This window comes from Artemia sp. Qi Xiang Cuo, chromosome 9 (assembly GCF_049724085.1).
Source record: "Artemia sp. Qi Xiang Cuo chromosome 9, ASM4972408v1, whole genome shotgun sequence".
NCBI lineage: Eukaryota > Metazoa > Arthropoda > Branchiopoda > Anostraca > Artemiidae > Artemia > Artemia sp. Qi Xiang Cuo.
In genome coordinates, this window is record NC_142802.1 from 41661860 (window position 1) to 41685346 (window position 23487).

At 35.7% G+C, this 23487-nt stretch overlaps 1 protein-coding gene across 1 annotated transcript in view; it reads right to left on the bottom strand.

The window, feature by feature from the left end:
- Window positions 1-1374: 1374 nt before the first annotated feature.
- LOC148948661 (cysteine dioxygenase type 1-like) overlaps window positions 1375-23487 on the bottom strand; it is a 60150-nt gene continuing 38037 nt past the window's right edge. The window contains exon 6 of the mRNA XM_089094034.1: window positions 1375-1574. Coding sequence (XP_088950160.1) covers window positions 1569-1574 — 6 coding nt within the window. The 3' untranslated portion in view covers window positions 1375-1568. The remainder of the gene's footprint in view (window positions 1575-23487) is intronic.

Below are 23487 nucleotides of genomic sequence, written 5' to 3' on the forward strand. Positions count from 1 at the left end.
CTGGCTGGACTGTGCATTGCCTTACTACTGATAAGCCTATGCTGCTTACACCGTGTCAAATAGATATATGCAAGAGTGCCGGTAGGAGGGTATGTTTAACAAATGTATGGCAAGGTAATTTATGAGAGCTCTGCTTTGTAGTCCTGAAAGAAAAAATCAATACAACAGGATTGTTTCCTTATTTTTGGCTTAATTTAGGATCCTCTGGCTCTGAAATTTTATTTGAGGTATCTCAATGGACTGCAATTTTAAAGCAGATCAGTGTGGAAAAAATCAGTTTTTTTTCACAATATGACTTGATATAACCACATTCTTCTTCCATAATTTGTTGTTACTGTTAAAATCTCCTTGGTCTAGCCTACTTACCTTGAAAATTTTACGCCGATTGAAGAAATTCATTTTAAGATTTCCCCAAAGCTGTGCTAAATAGTCTTCAAAACGACTTTCCATAAGAGTGGTTCTGGGCGTACACTGAACTTTCCGATTTCTTGTCAACTTTTTCCTGTACCGTGATGTTCAATTCGGGATTAGGCGTTGTCCTCACGGAAATCCCCCCCCCCCCCATAATTTCCCAAAACGCATCCGATCAACGTTTCAAGATACCCGATTTGTTCAAAACAGTTTGAAGGTCCAAGAACCATGCCTCCGTTTGACAGCCCCCCTTCCAGCCCCCGAGTTCGGGGCTGTAAGTTATGCAGGCTCCCTATTGTTAAGATATAAGGTTTTTATGGGAAGGGTGGTCGTATAAACTTTGGCGGCGGGCAGATGCCTCAAAGGGTGCATTTTAATGCCAACAAATCCCAACTCTCATTGATCCTTCAAGTAAATACAGAATTAGTTCTAAGGAAGGGGCGTGGGGGGGTGGAGTTAAAAACTGTTGTTTAATTATTCTTGATTTCTGGGAATATTTCTGGTCTACGTTGTTATTATGAAAGTAAAGAGTAACATTAAAACACAAAATTAGCAGAACTTGATAGGTATAGGAGGGGGGCTGCCCTTTCCTCATCTTCAGCCTCCCCCTAGTGGTCGTAGAAACTTCGGAGGATGCTCATTCGATCAGAAATTCTGAGTTTTAGTTCCTTTTTTATAAGCCGGAAGTGATTGGAGACCGACCTGCCCCTATCCTAAAACTGGTTTTAATATCTGCTCCTTTTGTTACCCCTTAGGACACCTGATCGACATTCTGAGGTGCCTATTTTGTACTTTCTCTGTGGTTGCTTAATTCTGCGTGAGGGGAGAATTTCTGGGGCGGGGATATTTTCTGGGGGAGGGAACGCCAGCTCTCGTTCAATTCAGTCATGTGCTGAATTCTAAATGGTAAATTCCAAAGTACTCTAGTTAAATACTAAAATCTATTTAGGACAAAAGTTAAAATAAAGTATAATAAAATTTATTTAAATAAAAGAAGGTACCGAACCAGGTACTTTCAAATAAAAAGCACTAAATCTATGTACATTTCAGAAATGTAGCCTTTGTATACAAATTGAAATATTTGATTAAAAAATATTAAGAGAGTATATATCACAGAGTAGGACCACACTGCTTTTCCTTCACCATTTGATGTCCAATTAAACCTGAAAGTAAATAAAACCAATTCAGTTGACATATTGGACAGCAACAGCAATAGTTTGCGATGAAAACGGGGAGGGGAAGCGAGGTGAAATTTGTTACTTAGAGAAAATGGTCTTGAGTACTATTTAAAACTGGCCATGTTAAGAATAATGCATGGATAGGCATTAGTTTCGTAGGAGCTCCAAGAGACAGGGCCATACCTAGAAATTGTGTTTTCTTTTAACTAAAAAAAATATATTTTATAAAACCAGTTTTAGTCAACTAAAATACTACAGATGTTCTAGATTTAAGCTTAGACTCTGGAAGTAACTAAATAAAGAAAAAACAGAAGACGTTCTCATTTAAATTAAGGTAGAAGTCGAAATTAAAACTTGAAATGAAGATTTAACTAGTAGGTAACTAGTAGGTGAAGATTTAACGGGTGACTTTGGGAAAAAAATGAGCGTGGGAGGGGGCCTAGTTGCCCTCCATTTTGTTTGGTCACTTAAAAAGGGCACTAGAACTTTTAATTTCCGTTCGAATGAGCCCTCCCGCGATATTCTAGGACCACTGGGTAGATACGATCACCCCTGGGAAAAAAAACAACAAATAAACACGCATCCGGTATCTTTCTTCTGGCAAAAAATACAAAATTTCACATTTTTGCAGATAGGAGCTTAAACCTCTATAGTAAGGTTATCTGATACGCTGAATCTGATGGTGTGATCTAAGTTCTATGATTTTTAGGGGTGTTTCCCCCTTTTTTCGAAAATAAGGCAAATTTTCTCAGGGTAATTTCAATAGTCAATAAGGCAAAATTTTATCGCGTAACTTTTGATAGGTAAGACTAAACTTGATGAAACTTATATATTTGAAATCAGCATACAAATCTGATTCTTTTGATGTATCTATTGGTATCAAAATTCGGTTTTTTAGAGCTTCAGTTACTATTGAGCCGGGTCGTTCCTTACTTACAGTTCGTTACCACAAACTGTTTGATTTGGGAAACTATCCACACAACCACCTAGTTCCTTTGATCTAAATTCTAGCTTTTGCACAACAATTCTTCGAAAATGAAAATCGCCTCTGAAAAGGTGACCTCTTCAGATTTTTTCAAGGGCGGGCCTGAAGTGCCAAAATTATTCTTCAGGTCGATATGTTTCTATTCTTAAAGGAGGACTCTTTGGGGAAATATTGCTCCTGGAAATTGCCTCCTCCTCCCTTCGACTTTTAGAAGGTAAGCATGTGATACGATGTTGAATTCCAACAAATCCCAAAAAGAAAAGAAATAAAGAAAAAATTAATAAATGAACATGTTATCAACATAAAAAAGTTATATAAAAATTAATCAAAGCGCAACAATTTTCAGTGTTTTCCATATCAAACAGTTCCTGGTAACGAACTGTAAGTAAGGAGCGACCCGGCACAATGGTAACCGAAACTGTAGAAAACGGAATTTTGATACCAATAGATACATCAAAAGAATCAGATTTTAATGCTGATTTCAAATATATAAGTTTCATCAAGTTTAGTCTTACCTATCAAAAGTTACGGGATAAAATTTTGCCTTATTGACTATTGAAATTACCCTGAGAAAATTTGCCTTATTTTCGAAAAAAGGGGGAAACACCCCTAAAAATCATAGAACTTAGATCACACCATCAGATTTAGCGTATCAGAGAACCCTACTATAGAAGTTTCAAGCTCCTATCTGCAAAAATGTGAAATTTTGTATTTTTTGCCAGAAGAAAGATACCGGAGGCGTGTTTATTTGTGTTTTCTTTTTCCCAGGGGAGATCGTATCTACCCAGTGGTCCTAGAATATCGCGCGAGGGCTCATTCAAACGGAAATGAAAAGTTCTAGTGCCCTTTTTAAGTGACCAAAAAAAATGGAGGGCAACTAGGCCCCCTCCCACGCTCATTTTTTTCCCAAAGTCACCCGTTAAATCTTCACCTACTAGTTACCTATCAAAAGTTAAGCGCCTGAGAAAATTTGGCTGATTTTCGAAAAAAGGGGTAACGATCCCCTAAAAGTTATAGAACCTAAATGACAATCACACCATCATATTCAGCGTATCAGAGAACCCTACTGCGGAGGTTTCAAGCTACTATCTACAAAAATGTGGAATTTTGCATTTTTTGCCAGACGAAAGATCACGGATGCGTGTTTGTTTTTTTTCCAGGGGTGATCGTATCGACCCAGTGGTCCTAGAATATCATGGGAGGGCTCAATGGAACGGAAATTAAAAGTTCTAGTGCCCTTTTTAAGTGACCAAACAAAATGGAGGCAACTAGGCCCCCTCCCACGCTCATTTTTTTCCCAAAGTCACCCGATCAAAATTTCGAGATGGCCATTTTGTTCAGCATGGTCGAAAATATGATAACTATGACTTTTAGGATGACTTAATCCCCCCAAAGTTCCCGGAGAGAGAGCTGAAAGTTATGAACTTTACCCAATGTTAACATATAGTATTGGTTATTGGGAAGTATACAGACGTTTTCAGAGGATATTTTTCTGGAAGTTGGGGGGGGAGTGGTTCAGGGGTTATGTGGGAGGATCTCACCATGAAGGAAGTTTTCATGGGAGAAGGGACATTGCTATGAAGGGGGCGCTGGATTTCCCAGCATTATTTAAATAAAGATCAGAAATTATATATAAAAAAAACTAGTTTTTTAACTTAAAGTAAGGAGCAACATCAAAACTTAAAACGACAGGAAACATTACGTACATGATTAGGTTCATCCCCAAGTTAATACCTCGCTCTTTAAGCCAAAGATTATTTAGTACTTTCATAAGAGCTATATATTCTAACTAAGGGAAATGTGAGTAGAGATGGGGGTGTTACTCGTGACCCCACACCATATATGGGCATAGAATACTGTCAGTACACCTAATAAGGGCATAGCCTCCCTAGGGAGAATGATTACGTAATGGGGTCAATGACCTCTTTTTCCAAGGTCGATTTATTTGATGTTTCTATGTGTAATAACTCCGGAACGAAGGTTGCACATGCGCATTGAATTCTAACGGGAACAATGTTATTGATCTATGACTCGAGGGGGAAGTGAATTTCCGAGAACTTGATTGCGTAATCGATCGCGAATGTTATGATCCAGAAATAGTATTTGTTGTTGTTTCCGAGGCAAAATGTCAAGGTCAATGTTGTTGTTGTTGTTTTGAACAGAGTAATTAGAGAGAACACGTGGTTAATGGGGTCAATTTTGTTGTTGTTATTGTAAGTGCACGCTCGATGCAAATGTTATGATCCAGAAATAGTATTTGTTATTGTTATTCGAGCCAGATGTTATGAGGTTCCCGGAAACAGTTAATTAATGTCTGACAGATGACGTCAAGTTAATTAATGTCCTTGCATTTCCAAAGAGAATTGTCACCGAGAAACAGTTAGATCACACATGATGTCATGATTGATTGATTGACACAAAAGGGGAATTAATTTGTTGTTCTATAGAGAATTGATTCATGAAAGGGGAATCAATTTGGAGTTCTAACAAGAGAATCGTTTCCGAGGCAGATGTTTTGATCTTAGCGCGCGAAAAGGTTTCCAAATAATTTGAAATGCATTAGCGCAGAGATGCCAAACAAAAGGAACATGCTGAAATTCCGTTTGGGGGGTAATTTTGGGGAAACGGTTTTAGCTATTTTATGGAATTATTTCGGCGAAACACCTAGAGACATTATAAAATATGATTTTTGAAGAGATTTTGGAAGGGGTTTTGAGTGTGGTCGTTATAATACACAAGTTTCAATTGAACAGTGTTGTGAGGTCCTCTACCCCAACCCAAAGGGCCCCGATTGCTCTACCCCAACCCCCAAGGGCCCCGACTGCTCTACCCCAACCCCGAAGGGTTCCGATCCCCCGCCCCCCACCCCCCAGGAAGCCCCCGGTCCTCAAAGGTTCTCTGGGCTTCCAAAGGACCCCCCGGACCCCCAAAGGCCATCATCCTGTCCCCAAATGCCCCCCAGGCTCCCAACTGGCCCACCGGACCCCAAAGGGCCCCCTCCCGGACCCCAAAGGCCCACCCCCGGTCCGCAAAGGGCCCCCCGCCCCCCAAAGGCCCTCCCCGGGCGCCCAGGGCTCCCACAGGACCACGCGGCACACACGGGCCACCCTGCGCCCCAAAGGCCCTACCCGAGCCTCAACCCCCCCTCACCTTGCCTAACTAGTCCCCACAGACGCCAATTCTCTCCCCGCCACCCCCAGATACTCCCCCCGACCCCCCCGACCCTCTCCCCGTCCCCACCGGGCTCACAGACCCCCAACGGCCCTCACCGGGCTCCCAGGGCTCCCCAAGGACCAATCGGCACTCCAGGGCCACCCAGACCCCCAGAGGCCCTCCGCAGACCCTCACAGGCCCTCCCCTGGTCCTCAAAGGTCCCCCGGGCTCCCAAAGGGCCAACCGGCCCCCAAGGGTCCCCCAAACACCCTCCCCGGGCCCCCCAAAGAGTCCCCTCTCCATTTTTTTTTAATACTTTGTTATGGCTTTATTATATCTTTTCTGAACAAATTCCATTCATAATGTCATTCCTAAACCCATTTTCCAACCTCAAAGAGTCCCCTCCCCATTTCGTAAATACTTTCATGAATTTTTTTAACATGATATTTTTTCAACTTTTTTACGTATCTTAAAATGACATGAAATATGCTTACGGCTCTACCAATCGTACTATGTGCTTGTTCATGGACACGACGTGGCTTTCCCACTGGTACTCTATGGCAGGTTATCGACACTACCTAGTTTATTGCATGCATTATATCAGTATTTTTTACGCAGTGGAAGGATAAACACACAATTGATATCTGTAAAAAGTGAAAATGAATTATTCGACGAACGAATGTACACATGATAAAATTATTGTCGTATTGAATGCTGACAAGGAGAAATACCTGAACTATGAAACGAGTGCAAGTGGTAACACTATTGGAAATGTATGCATGCGTTGTCATGACAGCGAGAAGTTAGATTTCTTTGGAGCACCCAAGAATTTCAATCGTGTAAACGGCGGATATGCAAGAGTGACGTTTCCAGAGATGTTAGTGCTCAAAGAGAATACTAGTCTAAAACTTTTAGCTGATGACGAAGGGTAACTACATGCTTATATTCCTGGTAACACATTATCGGTTGATAAATCCTATCGTCATCTTTCAGGTATTAGCATACGAAAGAATAGAGGGAGAAGACAAGCATACTCCTGCAATAATGTCATTAATCATATCTTGTCAATATGCCAAAACTGCCATCTATGTAAAAATAATGTGACAGTAGACAGTGAAATCACAGGCAGAATAAAAAGGACATTAGCAGACAATATCATCAATGAATATAAAGATGAATTGACGGAAAGTGAAGCGCAAGTGTACTAATAGTGTGTAATAATGTATTTAATTTATTTTTATATTAATATTCTACATCTCATTATTTCATTAAAAATATTTTATGCGTTATTTTGTTAATTGTTCATTATTTTAGGGTATGCTAGAACGTCAAACGTTAAGAATATCTATTGAAAAGGTCAGAGATGAAAGAAAAAGAATTTTTAGAGATAAAGATACTACTAGCAGGCTCAATTTTTCATAGAAGATAGAAAAGTTCAAGATCTCTTCTGAATTTTACCAAAGAACACAATTCACTTCTAATTTCACCAGAGAAAACAAAAAGCTTCCACTTCAGTTTTAAGTTCACCGAGACATAAAAAATTTAAAGTTCACTTCTAAATTTTTATTTAGAAGATAGGAAAAGTTATGCTATGATTATGATTATTTTCCATGGAGATAAAAAGTTTCACTATAATTCAAAATTTTCTTAAATTCAATTCCGACTTTTCTCAAAGAGTCAAATTTAAAGTTCTGTTCCAAATATTATCCCGGAAGACAAAAAGTTCAACTTCGATTCTGAAATTTCTCAATGAAAATGAATTAAGTTATTGGTCATTTCTATTTTCCCAAAATAAATATAAAAATTTCCAACTTCAGTTCAGATCTTTCTCAAAGAGATGAAAAAATTTAAAATACTGTTCCAAATTTTTCATAGAAGATAGAAAAGTTCAAGATCTCTTCTGAATTTTACCAAAGAACACAATTCAATTTTAATTTCACCAGAGAAAACAAAAATCTTCCACGTCAGTTCTTTATTTCACAAAGACATAAAGAAATTTAAAGTTCAATTCTAAATTTTTCGGTGGAAGATAGGAAAAGTTATACTATGAATGTAATTATTTTCCATGAAGATGAAAAGTTTCACTTAAATTACAATTTTCTTAAATGCTGAAATGATATAGAATATACTAACAGCTCCGCTGATCATAATTTGTGCTTTTTCATTGACACGACGTGGCTTTCCCACTGATACTCTATGCCAGTTTATCGACAATACCTAATTTATTTTTTGCATTTAATCAGTATTTTTTACGCAGTGGAAGGATAAACACACAATTCATATCTGTAAAAAGTGAGGATGAATTATTCGACAAACGAATGTGCAGATGATAAAATCATTGTCGTATTGAATGCTGACAAGGAGAAATACCTGAGCTATGAAACGAGTGCAAGCGGTAACACTATTGGAAATGTATGCATGTGTTGTCATGACAGCGAGAAGTTAGATTTCTTTGGACTATCGAAATCATTCAAAATTGCTCAAGGTGGATATGCGAGAGTGAGAGCACCAGAGATGATAGTACTAAAGGAGAATGCCAACTTAGAAAGAATTGTCGATGATCGAGGACAACTCCTTGCTTACAGTTCTGGTAGCACGATACCTATTGATAGATCCTATTCCCATCGTTCTGGTATTACTATTCAAATGAAAGCAAAGAAGAAAAGAAAGGCCTACTGCTGCACTAGTGTAATAAATCATATCATGTCTACCTGCCAGAACTGCCATCTATGTAAAAATAATGTGAGAATAGACAGTGAAATCACAGGCAGAATAAAAAGGACATTAGCAGACAATATCATCAATGAATATAAAGATGAACTGACGGAAAGTGAAGCGCAAGTGTACTAATAATGAGTAATAATGTATTTAACGTATTTTTATATTAATATTCTACATCTCATTATTTCATTAAAAATATTTTCTGCATTATTTTGTTAAGTGTTCATTATTTTAGGGTATGCTAGAACGTCAAACAATCAGAATATCTATTAAAAAGGTCAGAGATGAAAGAAAAAGAATTTTTAGAGATAAAGATACTACTAGCAGGCTCAATGTTTCATAGAAGATAGAAAAGTTCAAGATCTCTTCTGAATTTTACCAAAGAACACAATTCAATTCTAATTTCACCAGAGAAAACAAAAATCTTCCACTTAAGTTCATTATTTCAAAAAGACATAAAGAAATTTAAAGTTCAATTCTAAATTTTTCTATAGAAGATAGGAAAAGTTATCCTATGATTGTGATTATTTTCCATGAAGATAAAAAGTTTCACTTTAATTCAAAATTTTCTTAAATTCAATTCTGACCTTTCTCAAAGAGTCAAATTTAAAGTTCTGTTCCAAATATTTTCCCGGAAGACGAAAAGTTCAACTTTGATTCTGAATTTTACTAAAGAACACAATTCAATTCTAATTTCACCAGAGAAAATAAAAATCTTCCACTTAAGTTCTTTATTTCACAATGACATAAAGAAATTTAAAGTTCAATTCGAAATTTTTAAGTGGAAGATAGAAAAAGCAATACCATACTTGTGAATATTTTCCCGGAAAATAAAAATTTTTAGTTCAATTTAAATTTTCTCAACGAAGTCAAGGAAAGTTCAAGTTCTCTTCTGAATTTTATCAATGAAAAAGAAATAAGTTAATGATCATCTCCATTCACTCAAAATAATATAAAAATTTCCACTTCAGTTCAGATTCTTCTCAAAGAGATGAAAAAATTTAAATTTCTGTTCCAAATATTTTCCCGGAGGAAGAAAATTTCAACTTCGATTCTAAATTTTCCCAATGAAAATGAAATAAGTTTTTGATCAATTCTATTTTCCCAAATAATATAAAAATTTTCCACTTCAGTTCAGATTTTTCTCAAACAGATGAAAAAATTTAAAATACTCTTCCAAATTTTTCATAGAAGTTAAAAAAGTACAAGTTCTCTTCTGAATTTTACCAAAGAACACATTTCAATTCTAATTTCACCAGAGAAAATAAAAAGCTTACGCGTCAGTTTTAAGTTCACGAAGACATAAAAAATTTTAAGTTCACTTCTAAATTTTTCCGTAGAAGATAGGAAAAGTTATCCTATGATTGTGATTATTTTCCGTGAAGATAAAAAGTTTCACTTTAATTCTAAATTTTCTTAAATTCAATTCCGACCTTTCTCAAAGAGATGAAAAAATTTAAAGTTCTGTTCTAAATATTTTCCCGGGAGAAGAAAACTTCAACTTCAATTCTGAATTTCCTCAATGAAAATGAAATAAGTTTTTGATCATTTCTATTTTCCCAAAATAAATATAAAAATTTTCCACTTCAGTTCAGATTTTTCTCAAAGAGATGAAGAAATACAAAATACTGTTCCAAATTTTTCATGGAAGTTAAAAAAGTTCAAGTTCTCTTCAGAATTTTACCAAAGAACACAATTCAATTCTAATTTCACCAGAGAAAACAAAATCTCCCACTTCAGTTCTTTATATCACAATGACATAAAGAAATTTAAAGTTCAATTCTAAATTTTTCGGTGAGAGATAGAAAAATTAATACCATACTTCTGAATATTTTCAAAGAAGATAAATACCATACATGTGAATATTTTCCCGGAAGATAAAAAGTTCTAGTTCAATTTAAAATTTTCACAACGAAGTGAAGAAAAGTTCAAGTTCTCTTCTGAATTTTCTTAAAGAAGGGAAAAAGTTAGCTCAATTCTGAATTTTACCAATGAAAATGAAAAGCTCCCACTTCAGTTCTTAATTTCTCAAAAACATAAAACAATCAAAGTTCTCTTCTACTTTTTCCAAGAAAATAAAAAGGTTCCATTTCAGTTCAGGTTTGTTCTGAAAGAGATGAAAAATTTAAAGTTCTATTATAATTTTAAATTAAATTTTAGCTCCTTTGTCTTATGGATTTACCCCTCAAATTTTTAAATTAGAAAATGAGGGACTCATTCTATTGTTAAAGACAATCGTTCAAACTCGTTCATCTAACCTCAAAAACAATAGGTTAGGTTAGGTATAAATAAATATTAATAAATAAATAGAAACATTTATACATTTTTAAGTTAGGTTAGGTTAACTTGTCATGAGCGCTCATGATAAGTTAACCTAACCTTTCCCGGCGAGTATGGTTAGGTTAGGTTAGGCTAGATTAAGTTAGGTTAGATTAGGTTAGGTTAGCCCACGTACGCGTCACTTAGGTTAGATTAGGTTAGGTGAGAGACAGGCAAAACGTTAGGTATATGATTAGGTTAGGTTAGGTTAGATTAAGTTAGGTTAGATTATGTTAGGTTAGGTTAATTTAGGTTAGACTAGCTTAGCCTACGTACGCGCGCGTACGTAGGCTAAGCTAGTCTAACCTAAATTAACCTAACCGAACTTAACCTAACCTAACTTAATCTAACCTAACTTAACCTAACCTAAACTAATCATATACCTAACGTTGTGCCTGTCTCTGACCTAACCCAATCTAACCTAAGTGACGCGTACGTGGGCTAACCTAACCTAACCTAACCTAACTTAATCTAACCTAACCTAACCTAACCATACTCGTCGGGAAAGGTTAGTTTAATTTATCATGAGCGCTCATGACAAGTTAACCTAACCTAACTTAAACATGTAGAAATGTTTCTATTTATTGATTAATATTTATTTATACCTAACCTAACCTACTGTTTTGGAGGTTAGATGAACGAGTTTGAACGATTGTCTTTATTAACAGAACGTGTCCCTTATTTTCTAATTTAGAAATTTGAGGGGTAAATCCATAAGACAAAGGAGCTAAAATTTAATTTAAAATTAGAATAGAACTTTAAATTTTTCATCTCTTTGAGAAAAAACCTGAACTGAAATGGAACCTTTTTATTTTCTTGGAAAAATTAGAAGAGAACTTTGATTGTTTTATGTCTTTGAGAAATTAAGAACTGAAGTGGGAGCTTTTCATTTTCATTGGTAAAATTCAGAATTGAGCTAACTTTTTTCCCTTCTTTAAGAAAATTCAGAAGAGAACTTGAACTTTTCTTCACTTCGTTGTGAAAATTTTAAATTGAACTAGAACTTTTTATCTTCCGGGAAAATATTCACATGTAGGGTATTTATCTTCTTTGAAAATATTCAGAAGTATGGTATTAATTTTTCTATCTCTCACCGAAAAATTTAGAATTGAACTTTAAATTTCTTTATGTCAATGTGATATAAAGAACTAAAGTGGAAGATTTTGTTTTCTCTGGTGAAATTAGAATTGAATTGTGTTCTTTGGTAAAATTCTGAAGAGAACTTGAACTTTTTTAACTTCTATGAAAAATTTGGAACAGGATTTTGTATTTATTCATCTCTGAGAAAAATCTGAACTGAAGTGGAAAATTTTTATATTTATTTTGGGAAAATAGAAATGATCAAAAACTTATTTCATTTTCATTGAGAAAATTCAGAATTGAAGTTGAAGTTTTCTTCTCCCGGGAAAATATTTAGAACAGAACTTTAAATTTTTTCATCTCTTTGAGAAAGGTCGGAATTGAATTTAAGAAAATTTAGAATTAAAGTGAAACTTTTTATCTTCATGGAAAATAATCACAATCATAGGATAACTTTTCCTATCTTCTACGGAAAAATTTAGAAGTGAACTTAAAATTTTTTATGTCTTCGTGAACTTAAAACTGACGCGTAAGCTTTTTATTTTCTCTGGTGAAATTAGAATTGAAATGTGTTCTTTGGTAAAATTCAGAAGAGAACTTGGACTTTTTTAACTTCTATGAAAAATTTGGAAGAGTATTTTAAATTTTTTCATATGTTTGAGAAAAATCTGAACTGAAGTGGAAAATTTTTATATTATTTGGGAAAATAGAATTGATCAATAGCTTATTTCATTTTCATTGGTAAAATTTAGACTAGAAGTTGAACTTTTCTTCCCCCGGGAAAATATTTGGAACAAAACTTTAAATTTTTTCATCTCTTTGAGAAGAATCTGAACTGAAGTGGAAATTTTTATATTATTTCGAGTGAATAAAAATGATCAATAACTTATTTCTTTTTCATTGAGAAAATTCAGAAGAGAACTTGAACTTTCCTTGACTTCGTTGAGAAAATTTAAATTGAACTAGAAATTTTTATTTTCCGGGAAAATATTCACAAGTATGGTATTGCTTTTTCTATCTTCCACTGAACAATTTCGAATTGAACTTTAAATTTCTTTATGTCATTGTGAAATAAAGAACTTAAGTGGAAGATTTTTATTTTCTCTGGTGAAATTAGAATTGAATTGTGTTCTTTAGTAAAATTCAGAATCGAAGTTGAACTTTTCTTCTCTCGTGAAAATATTTGGAACAGAACTTTAAATTTGACTCTTTGAGAAAGGTCGGAGTTGAATTTAAGAAAATTTAGAATTAAAGTGAAACTTTTTATCTCCATGGAAAATAATCACAATCATAGCATAACTTTTCCTATCTTCTATAGAAAAATTTAGAATTGAACTTTAAATTTCTTTATGTCTTTTTGAAATAATGAACTTAATTGGAAGATTTTTGTTTTCTCTGGTGAAATTAGAATTGAATTGTGTTCTTTGGTAAAATTCAGAAGAGATCTTGAACTTTTCTATCTTCTATGAAACATTGAGCCTGCTAGTAGTATCTTTATCTCTAAAATTCTTTTTCTTTCATCTCTGACCTTTTTCATTGATATTCTGATCGTTTGACGTTCTAGCATACCATAAAATAATGAACACTTAACAAAATAATGCATAAAATATTTTTAATGAAATAATGAGATGTAGAATATTAATATAAAAATAAGTTAAATACAATATTACACATTATTAGTACACTTGCGCTTCACTTTCCGTCAGTTCATCTTTATATTCATTGATGATATTGTCTGCTAATGTACTTTTTATTCTGCCTGTGATTTCATTGTCTATTCTCACATTATTTTTACATAGATAGCCGTTCTGGCAGTTAGACATGATATGATATATTACACAAGTGCAGCAGTAGGCCTTTCTTTTCTTCTTTGCTTTCATTTGAATAGTAATACCAGAACGATGGGAATAGGATCTATCAATAGGTATCGTGCTACCAGAACTGTAAGCAAGGAGTTGTCCTCGATCATCGACAATTATTTTTAAGTTGGCATTCTCCTTTAGTACTATCATCTCTGGTGCTCTCACTCTTGCATATCCACCTTGAGCAATTTTGAATGATTTCGATAGTCCAAAGAAATCTAACTTCTCGCTGTCATGACAACGCATGCATACATTTCCAATAGTGTTACCGCTTGCACTCGTTTCATAGCTCAGGTATTTCTCCTTGTCAGCATTCAATACGACAATGATTTTATCATGTGCACATTCGTTCGTCGAATAATTCATCCTCACTATTTACAGATATGAATTGTGTGTTTATCCTTCCACTGCGTAAAAAATACTGATTTAATGCATGCAATAAACTAGGTAGTGTCGATAACCTGCCATAGAGTACCAGTGGGAAAGCCGCGTCGTGTCCATGAACAAGCACAGAGTACGATTGGAAGAGCCGTAAGCATATTTCATGTCATTTCAGGATTTAAGAAAATTAGAATTAAAGTGAAACTTTTCATCTTCATGGAAAATAATTACATTCATAGTATAACTTTTCCTATCTTCCACCGAAAAATTTAGAATTGAACTTTAAATTTCTTTATGTCTTTGTGAAATAAAGAACTGACGTGGGAGATTTTTGTTTTCTCTGGTGAAATCAGAATTGAATTGTGTTCTTTGGTAAAATTCTGAAGAGAACTTGAACTTTTTTAACTTCTATGAAAAATTTGGAACAGTATTTTAAATTTTTTCATCTGTTTGAGAAAAATCTGAACTGAAGTGGAAAATTTTTATATTATTTTGGGAAAATAGAAATGATCAATAACTTATTTCATTTTCATTGAGAAAATTTCAGAATCGAAGTTGAACTTTTCGTCTTGCGGGAAAATATTTGGAACAGAACTTTAAATTTGACTCTTTGAGAAAGGTCGGAATTGAATTTAAGAAAATTTAGAATTAAAGTGAAACTTTTTATCTCCATGGAAAATAATCATAATCATAGCATAACTTTTCCTATCTTCTACAGAAAAATTTAGAAGTGAACTTTACATTTTTTATGTCTCGGTGAACTTAAAACTGAAGTGGAAGCTTTTTATTTTCTCTGGTGAAATTAGAATTGATCAGTAACTTATTTCATTTTCATTGATAAAATACAGAAGAGAACTTGAACTTTTCCATCTTCTATGAAAAATTTGGAACACTATTTTAAATTTTTTCATCTGTTTGAGAAAAATCTGAACTGAAGTGGAAAATTTTTATTTTATTTTTGGAAAATAGAAATGATCATGAGCTCAATTCATTGTCTTTGAGAAAATTCCGAATCGAAGTTGAACTTTTTGTCTTCGGGGAAAATGTTCGGAAGAGAACTTTAAATTTGACTCTTTGAGAGAGGTCGGAACTGAATTGAAGATAATTTAGAATTAAAGTGAAACTATTTATCTCCATGGAAAATAATCATAATCATAGGATAACTTTTCCTATCTTCTACAGAAAAATTTAGAAGTGAACTTTAAATTTTTTATGTCTTGGTGAACTTAAAACTGAAGTGGAAGCTTTTTATTTTCTCTGGTGAAATTAGGATTGATCAGTAACTTATTTCATTTTCATTGATAAAATTCAGAAGAGAACTTGAACTTTTCTATCTTCTATGAAAATTTGGAACAGTATTTTAAATTTTTTCATCTGTTTGAGAAAAATCTGAACTGAAGTGGGAAATTTTTATATTATTTTGGGGAAATAGAAATGATCAATAGCTTATTTCATTTTCATTGAGAAAATGTCAGAATCGAAGTTGAACTTTTCGTCTTCCGGGAAAATATTTGGAACAGAACTTTAAATTTGACTCTTTGAGAAAGGTCGGAATTGAATTTAAGAAAATTTAGAATTAAAGTGAAACTTTTTATCTCCATGGAAAATAATCATAATCATAGCATAACTTTTCCTATCTTCTACAGAAAAATTTAGAAGTGAACTTTAAATTTTTTATGTCTCGGTGAACTTAAAACTGAAGTGGAAGCTTTTTATTTTCTCTGGTGAAATTACAAGTGAATTGTGTTCTTTGGTAAAATTCAGAAGAGATCTTGAACTTTTCTATCTTCTATGAAACATTGAGCCTGCTAGTAGTATCTTTATCTCTAAAAATTCTTTTTCTTTCATCTCTGACCTTTTCAATAGATATTCTGAACGTTTGACGTTCTAGCATACCCTAAAATAATGAACACTTAACAAAATAATGCATAAAATATTTTTAATGAAATAAAGAGATGTAGAATATTAATATAAAAATACGTTAAATACATTATTACACATTATTAGTACACTTGCGCTTCACTTTCCGTCAATTCATCTTTATATTCAATGATGATATTGTCTGCTAATGTCCTTTTTATTCTGCCTGTGATTTCACTGTCTACTGTCACATTATTTTTACATATATGCCAGTTTTGGCATATTGACAAGATATGATTAATGACATTATTGCAGGAGTATGCTTGTCTTCTCCCTCTATTCTTTCGTATGCTAATACCTGAAAGATGACGATAGGATTTATCAACCGATAATGTGTTACCAGGACTACAAGCATGTAGTTGCCCTTCGTCATCAATTAAAGTTTTAGACTAGTATTCTCTTTGAGCACTAACATCTCTGGAAACGTCACTCTTGCATATCCGCGGTTTACACGATTGAAATTCTTCGGTACTCCAAAGAAATCTAACTTCTCGCTGTCATGACAACGCATGCATACATTTCCAATAGTGTTACCGCTTGCACTCGTTTCATAGTTCAGGTATTTCTCCTTGTCAGCATTCAATACGACAATGATTTTATCATGTGTACATTCGTTCGTCGAATAATTCATTTTCACTTTTTACAGATATGAATTGTGTGTTTATCCTTCCACTGCGTAAAAAATACTGATATAATGCATGCAATAAACTAGGTAGTGTCGATAACCTGCCATAGAGTACCAGTGGGAAAGCCACGTCGTGTCCATGAACAATCACATAGTAAGATTGGTAGAGCCGTAAGCATATTTCATGTCATTTTAAGATACGTAAAAAAGTTAAAAAAATATCATGTTAAAAAAATTCATGAAAGTATTTACGAAATGGGGAGGGGACTCTTTGAGGTTGGAAAATGGGTTTAGGAATGGCATTAAGAAAGGAACTTGTTCAGAAAAGATATAATAAAGCCATAAAAAAGTATTTAAAAAATGTAGTGGGGACTCTGGGGGGGGCCGAGGGAGGGGGGGGGGGGGACCCGGGGGGGCCGGTTGGCCCTTGGGGAGCCCGGGGGACCTTTGAGGACCCGGGGAGGGCCTTGGCGGGTCAGAGGAGGGCCTCTGGGGGTCTGGGTGGCCCTTGAGTGCCGATTGGTCCTTTGGGAGCCCTGGGAGCCCGGTGAGGGCCTTTGGGGGTCTGGGAGACCTTTGTGGACTGGGAGAGTGCCTTTGGGGACTGGTGGAGGGCCTTTGGGTGTCTGGTGGACCTTGGGAGCCCGGGGGGACCTTTGAGGACCGGAGAGGGCCTTTGGGGGCTCGGGCAGGGCCTTTGGGGGTCTGGGGGGCCCTTGAGGGCCGATTGGTCCTTTGGGAGCCCTGGGAGCCCGGTGTGGGCCTTTGGGGGTCCGGGGGACCTTTGGGGACCGGGGGAGGGCCTTTGGGGTCCGGGCGGGGCCCTTTGGGGTCCGGGGGGCCAGTTGGGAGCCTGGGGGGCATTTGGAGACAGGTTGAGGGCCTTTGGGGGCCCGGGGGGTCCTTTGGAAGCCCAGAGAACCTTTGAGGACCGGGGGCTTCCTTTGGGGTTGGGGTAGGGGGATCGGAACCCTTTGGGGTTGGGGTAGAGCAGTCGGGGCCCTTTGGGGTTGGGGTAGAGCAATCGGGGCCCTTTGGGTTGGGGTAGAGGACCTCACAACACTGTTCAATTGAAACTTGTGTATTATAACGACCACACTCAAAACCTCCTCCAAAATCTCTTCAAAAATCATATTTTATAATGTCTCTAAGCGTTTCACCGAAATAATTCCATAAAATAGCTAAAACGGTTTCGCCAAAATTACCCCCCCAAACGGAATTTCAGCATGTTCCTTTTGTTTGGCATCTCTGCGCTAATGCATTTCAAATTATTTGGAAACCTTTTCGCACGCTAAGATCAAAACATCTGCCTCGGAAACGATTCTCTTGTTAGAACTCCAAATTAATTCCCCTTTCATGAATCAATTCTCTATAGAACAACAAATTAATTCCCCTTTTGTGTCAATCAATCAATCATGACATCATGTGTGATCTAACTGTTTCTCGGTGACAATTCTCTTTGGAAATGCAAGGACATTAATTAACTTGACGTCATCTGTCAGACATTAATTAACTGTTTCCGGGACCCTCATAACATCTGGCTCGAATAACAATAACAAATACTATTTCTGGATCATAACATTTGCATCGAGCGTGCACTTACAATAACAACAACAACATTGACCCCATTAACCACGTGTTCTCTCTAATTACTCTGTTCAAAACAACAACAACAACATTGACCTTGACATTTTGCCTCGGAAACAATAACAAATACTATTTCTGGATCATGACATTCGCGATCGATTACGCAATCAAGTTCTCGGAAATTCACTTCCCCCTCGAGTCCTAGATCAATAACATTGTTCCCGTTAGAATTCAATGCGCATGTGCAACCTTCGTCCCGGAGTTATCACACATAGAAACATCAAATAAATCGACCTTGGAAAAAGAGGTCATTGACCCCATTACGTAATCATTCTCCCTAGGGAGGTTATGCCCTTATTAGGTGTACTGACAGTATTCTATGCCCATATATGGTGTGGGGTCACGAGTAACACCCCCATCTCTACTAATGTGATTAAGGGGTCGTTTTTAAAGAATTGGAACAAAATTCGAATTTAGCTTAAAGAGCAAGGTATTGACTAGGGGGCGAACCCTCTAATATACGTATTAAAAATATAAGAATATAGAGGTTCGTTACGTAAGTTAATTCGTAAGTTACATATAATTATTACTAATAAAAACGTTCGTAAATAAAATTAAACAGGTTTCGAGAAAGCCATTTAACCAAATAAAAGTAAAATTAATATTCAATTTTTTTTTTTAATTATTCATGGGTCAATATCTACCAAATCATATTATTGAGTTAGGACTAAAGTGAATACACCATTCGCTGCCTTTTTTTATGCTGATTACGAATATAATAAGTATTTCTATCGGAAATGAATTTCAGCCCCCCCCCCTATATAGGCTATACCTAACCTAACCCAACCTAACCTAACCCTGAATTGGCATATATAGGGGGGGGGGGGAGGCTGAAATTCATTTCCGATAGAAATGCTTATTATATTCGTAATCAGCATCAAAAAGGCATCGAATGGTATATTCACTTTAGTCCTAACTCAATAATATGATTTGGTAGATATTGACCTATTCATATACGGTGAGCCAAAATCAAAACCTGCATTAATTCAAAACGTTCAAAAATTAAATAAAAAAAACAAGTTTTTTTAACTGAAAGTAAGGAACGGCGTTAAAACTTAAAACATACAGAAATTATTCCGTATATGAAAGGGGCTGCTTTAAGGGGCTGTTCGTTTTAAGTTTTAACATCGTTCCTTACTTTCAGTTAAAAAAACTTGTTTTTTTTTATTTAATTTTTGTTTATCCAAGAGTCGCCCCAGCCACCTTATAGCATAACGCAAATATGATCTGTTCTCACACTAAAAATATTACTGCGATAATTGGGAGGCTGTTCTTTCCTTCACATTCATAGAAAATGCTCAGTTAAAATATATTATCTCGAACGAGGAGATCCTAGAGGTTAAACCTCCCCTCTGCAGTGATCGCAAGGACCTCTCATGAAAAGTTAGGAAATTTGACCCTTAAAAAGGCACTACTTGAGGGTTTGGGCACCCCGTCCTCCTCAATGATGCTCACTGATCTCTCCCCCTCCACAATAGCTGGTTTGTAACATTGCAAAACTGTAAAACCGTTCTACACAAAAGCAATTCATTTTGAATGGACTGTGTAAATGTTTAGAGACGAAAGTGACAGCACAACCTCTAAAAAGGGGGAATATTTATGCAGCTTTCCTAATTATAAGCAGATTGCTCATTTCAGATATTTCACTCTATACCATTTTAGCTGTTCGACCCGAAAATTTTGGTTTATGGCACAAAATGTTGTGCCAATATTTGTGGCATAAAATTCAAATAGTTCGTTACCATGAACTGTTTGAAACAAACAAAAGCAATCCTTTTTGGCAGCAGGCACCGAATATATGGAGGCCGCAAAAATTTTATTTCATATTCAGCAATCTGTCCTGTGTTCCAACTTTCCGCAAAAACCGATGAGTATGAATCCTCGCCACTTTCTATCCTTAAAAGGATGTCAGAAGCATCCAGGAAAATCAAAAGTGGCAAAACAGGAAAAACATTGCTTCTGCAACATAAGAAGCAGCGTTTCTACCCAACGATACAGAAATAGAGTATTAAAATGTCAAAAAAGAGCAGAATTATAGTTGGATAATAATCACGAACACTATAAATAAAGTAACAATTTTAGTGTGTCTATCTAACCAAGGCCGAGGGTGATTACTTGAAATTCGTGTAATTCAAGTAATCAAAAAAAAGGAAAAACAAGATGGTAAAAAGTCAATTACAAGCTATAGCTCCTGCGTTAGTACACGAAGTTCTATTTTAGAGGTTAAAAATTTCTATCTAAGGATTTATTACACCCAATCATCTTGTCGTCGTCTTACCCGCCGTTCTTTGCAACACTTAAAAAAGCAACACGTTCGGACGCATTTGCATCATATTTCGTGGATTTCATTTTTTTTTTCAAAATCTTGATGAGCATAAGGGGACCTTTACACTTTATGCTTGGCGGATATCGTTAGAGCAAAAGGTACGCTTTCGAACACATTCCTATTTTCAATATTTACGGTTTTCAATACGCTAAAAGGTCTTTCCCTAACAACGTTTTAACAGAGAAGACAAAAAATCAACCGAAACACTTAAAGAATGTTAGCAAACTTTGGCACTCCACTTGACGTCTTGATGGACGCCATACAGCTCCAATAATCAACCGTATTTCTGCCATTATCAAACTATTCTTTAGACAATATCAATTCCCACAACTTTTTCAACTAATCCAGAATCCCACGAGGTTTGACCAACTTTTGGACAGAAAAGGCCATAATGATCCCTTGTTTAAACCAGAAATAAAGCATTAAAGCAGGTTAAAAACTTTTAGAGGAAAAATGCTTAAAATGAAGTATTATACTCGAAATATTGTAGAAGTGGAAGCCCTGATGGGAAACCCAAGTAAGTAATTTTCGTGTTCCTCTGATTATTGATAACCTTTGTTGGTGGGATGACTGACTTCCGATGTTGGCAAGGCAGCCTTATTTCCAAACTGTGTTTCCTAATAGAATATTGACTAACTTGTTTATATTTAAAAAATAAGTTTCTATAAAAATATATCCACCGCAAGAATCTACTTTACATGGTGATTCCGAATTGTTAATATTCATAAAGTTTTAAACACCCAGTCAATCTAATTAAAATGAGAAAATCCGAATAATTCCAGAAACAAGACCCCCATTCCCTAAAAAAGGAGTAATCCTACAGAAGGCCAACGAAATGTTGACTTTTTCCTTAAATGATTCAAAAACAAAATTCACAAAAAAAGTTTTGCAAAGAAAAGTAAAGACCTATGTTAAGCCTACGACGACCAGAAATTTAAAGTTAAATAGCAATTCAAGAGTAAAACCAATAGGATCACTCTCAATGATTAAGTAAAAACCCAAAACGGACAGATATTACAATAGCTAATAAAGTCACAGTCAAAAAGAACAGAAACTACCACAAACAGGAGTAGGGTTAACACCTCTATGCCTTCTAAGGACCGGAACGTCATTTGCGTATTACTGAAAACAATTTTTATTTCGAGCTGGGTGCTTTTATTTGTCACAATATCAACAAAAGAAAAAAATTACCATTATAACCAAGACTACTGAAAAGGACTAACGAAATTTATATTGCAAGTTTAATATATATTTATATTCATTCCTCAAGTCTTGTTCTGAAAGTCTCAACAATTTTGGATTTAATAACGCTATTAAATGAAAAAAAAATCAACTGCAAGTAAGGAACGACATTAAGAACTTAAAATTGGACAGAAATTATTCTGTATCTGAAACGGGCTCCCCCCTCCCCAACACCTCACTTTTTTACACTCGGCTCAACACCTCGGCTAACTGCCCTCCAACCTTTTTGGTGACTTAAAAAGGGCACATTAACTTTTAATTTCCGTCCAAATAAGCCGTCTACTGAAACAAAGATAATACACGGAGCCCACTTCGCTGTTTATTTAGGTAGGGCTATTGTACTGTCTATGAAAGTTGATCACTAGCACGTGTTCATTTGTTTCTTTCTTAGCTTTTCTTCATGGAGTGATCATGCCGAACCATTAGTCTCAGAACATCAGAAGAGGTCACATTCGATTGAAAATTCAGAGATCTAGTGCCTCTGTAAAGCAATAACAGGTATCGCGCTGCAGGGAAGTGCAAACTTCTCCTATATTTGTCGCAAAACAAACAAATATTTTGACCTGGCTACGGTCAAAATACAACCGAGCCAATTACCACCATTTTGTGCCACAAGCCACGGCCTCGCAGGGGCTGTGGCCTCCCTAAACATAGCCTACATACCGTGGAGTACATACACAATGAATGGTTATTATATAGGTTGTATATGTATTACTATAAACGGTCACACAATATTGCTCAGCTGCACACCTATTGTTGGGTGTAGGGGGAGGATGGGAGGTCAGTGGATAGTTTGCAGGCCGAAGGTGTAAGATTTAGATATCACAATTTAAAAAAACCATTTTCAGTATTGCAGACTGCATATACCCTCCAAAAAAATGAAGGTACACCTTTCACAGTGGGTGGTTTTCATTTTCGAAATATTGCTGTGTTATAATAAAAAAAATGTAAAAAAAGAACTACCCCTAGGTTGTTCGCGAGTGCAGTATGTTCATGAGAGAAGTAGACTTATGTGACAGAATGATTAGTTATTATCGCTTTAGCAGCCGTAGCAGATAATGGACAGTGAGTGGTTTAAATTATTATATTGATCTTGGTTAGTTAAATGCCAGGCTCCTCTACGGAAATAATGCAACGAAAGCTAAGAAGAGAAACGAACAGTTGATCTACTTTAAATTCCAGGTAAGGGAATGTTTGGTTTTCGAAGGTGACAGAATTTCATCCAACAAATACGGTGAACTGGATTGTGAGAATGGCCTCTGCAATGAAGACAAGAATATAAAGGGATTCACCAAGAGGAGAAAAAGCGTTCCATTGCGTTAAATCAAGACAGAACGGTTAATGCCAAGTACTTAACAAGATTTGATGCTACTTCAGAAGATTCAGTGAGATGCTGCTTACCCGGCTGTGACAAGTAAACGAAAGTTCCTGTAAGGAATATCTCTACTTCTTCATCGTAATGATGTTTGCGAGGGCCTAAATCTTTACAAAAAAAATAAAAAAAATAACGACAGCAATGGAATATATCGAGTGTTATTCTTTATCTTATAACTGCCGACCTAGAAACAAAACTATGTAGCCACAACCCACAGCCCAGCTGGTTGGATACCCCCCCCCACCAGGAACACAAATCGAAT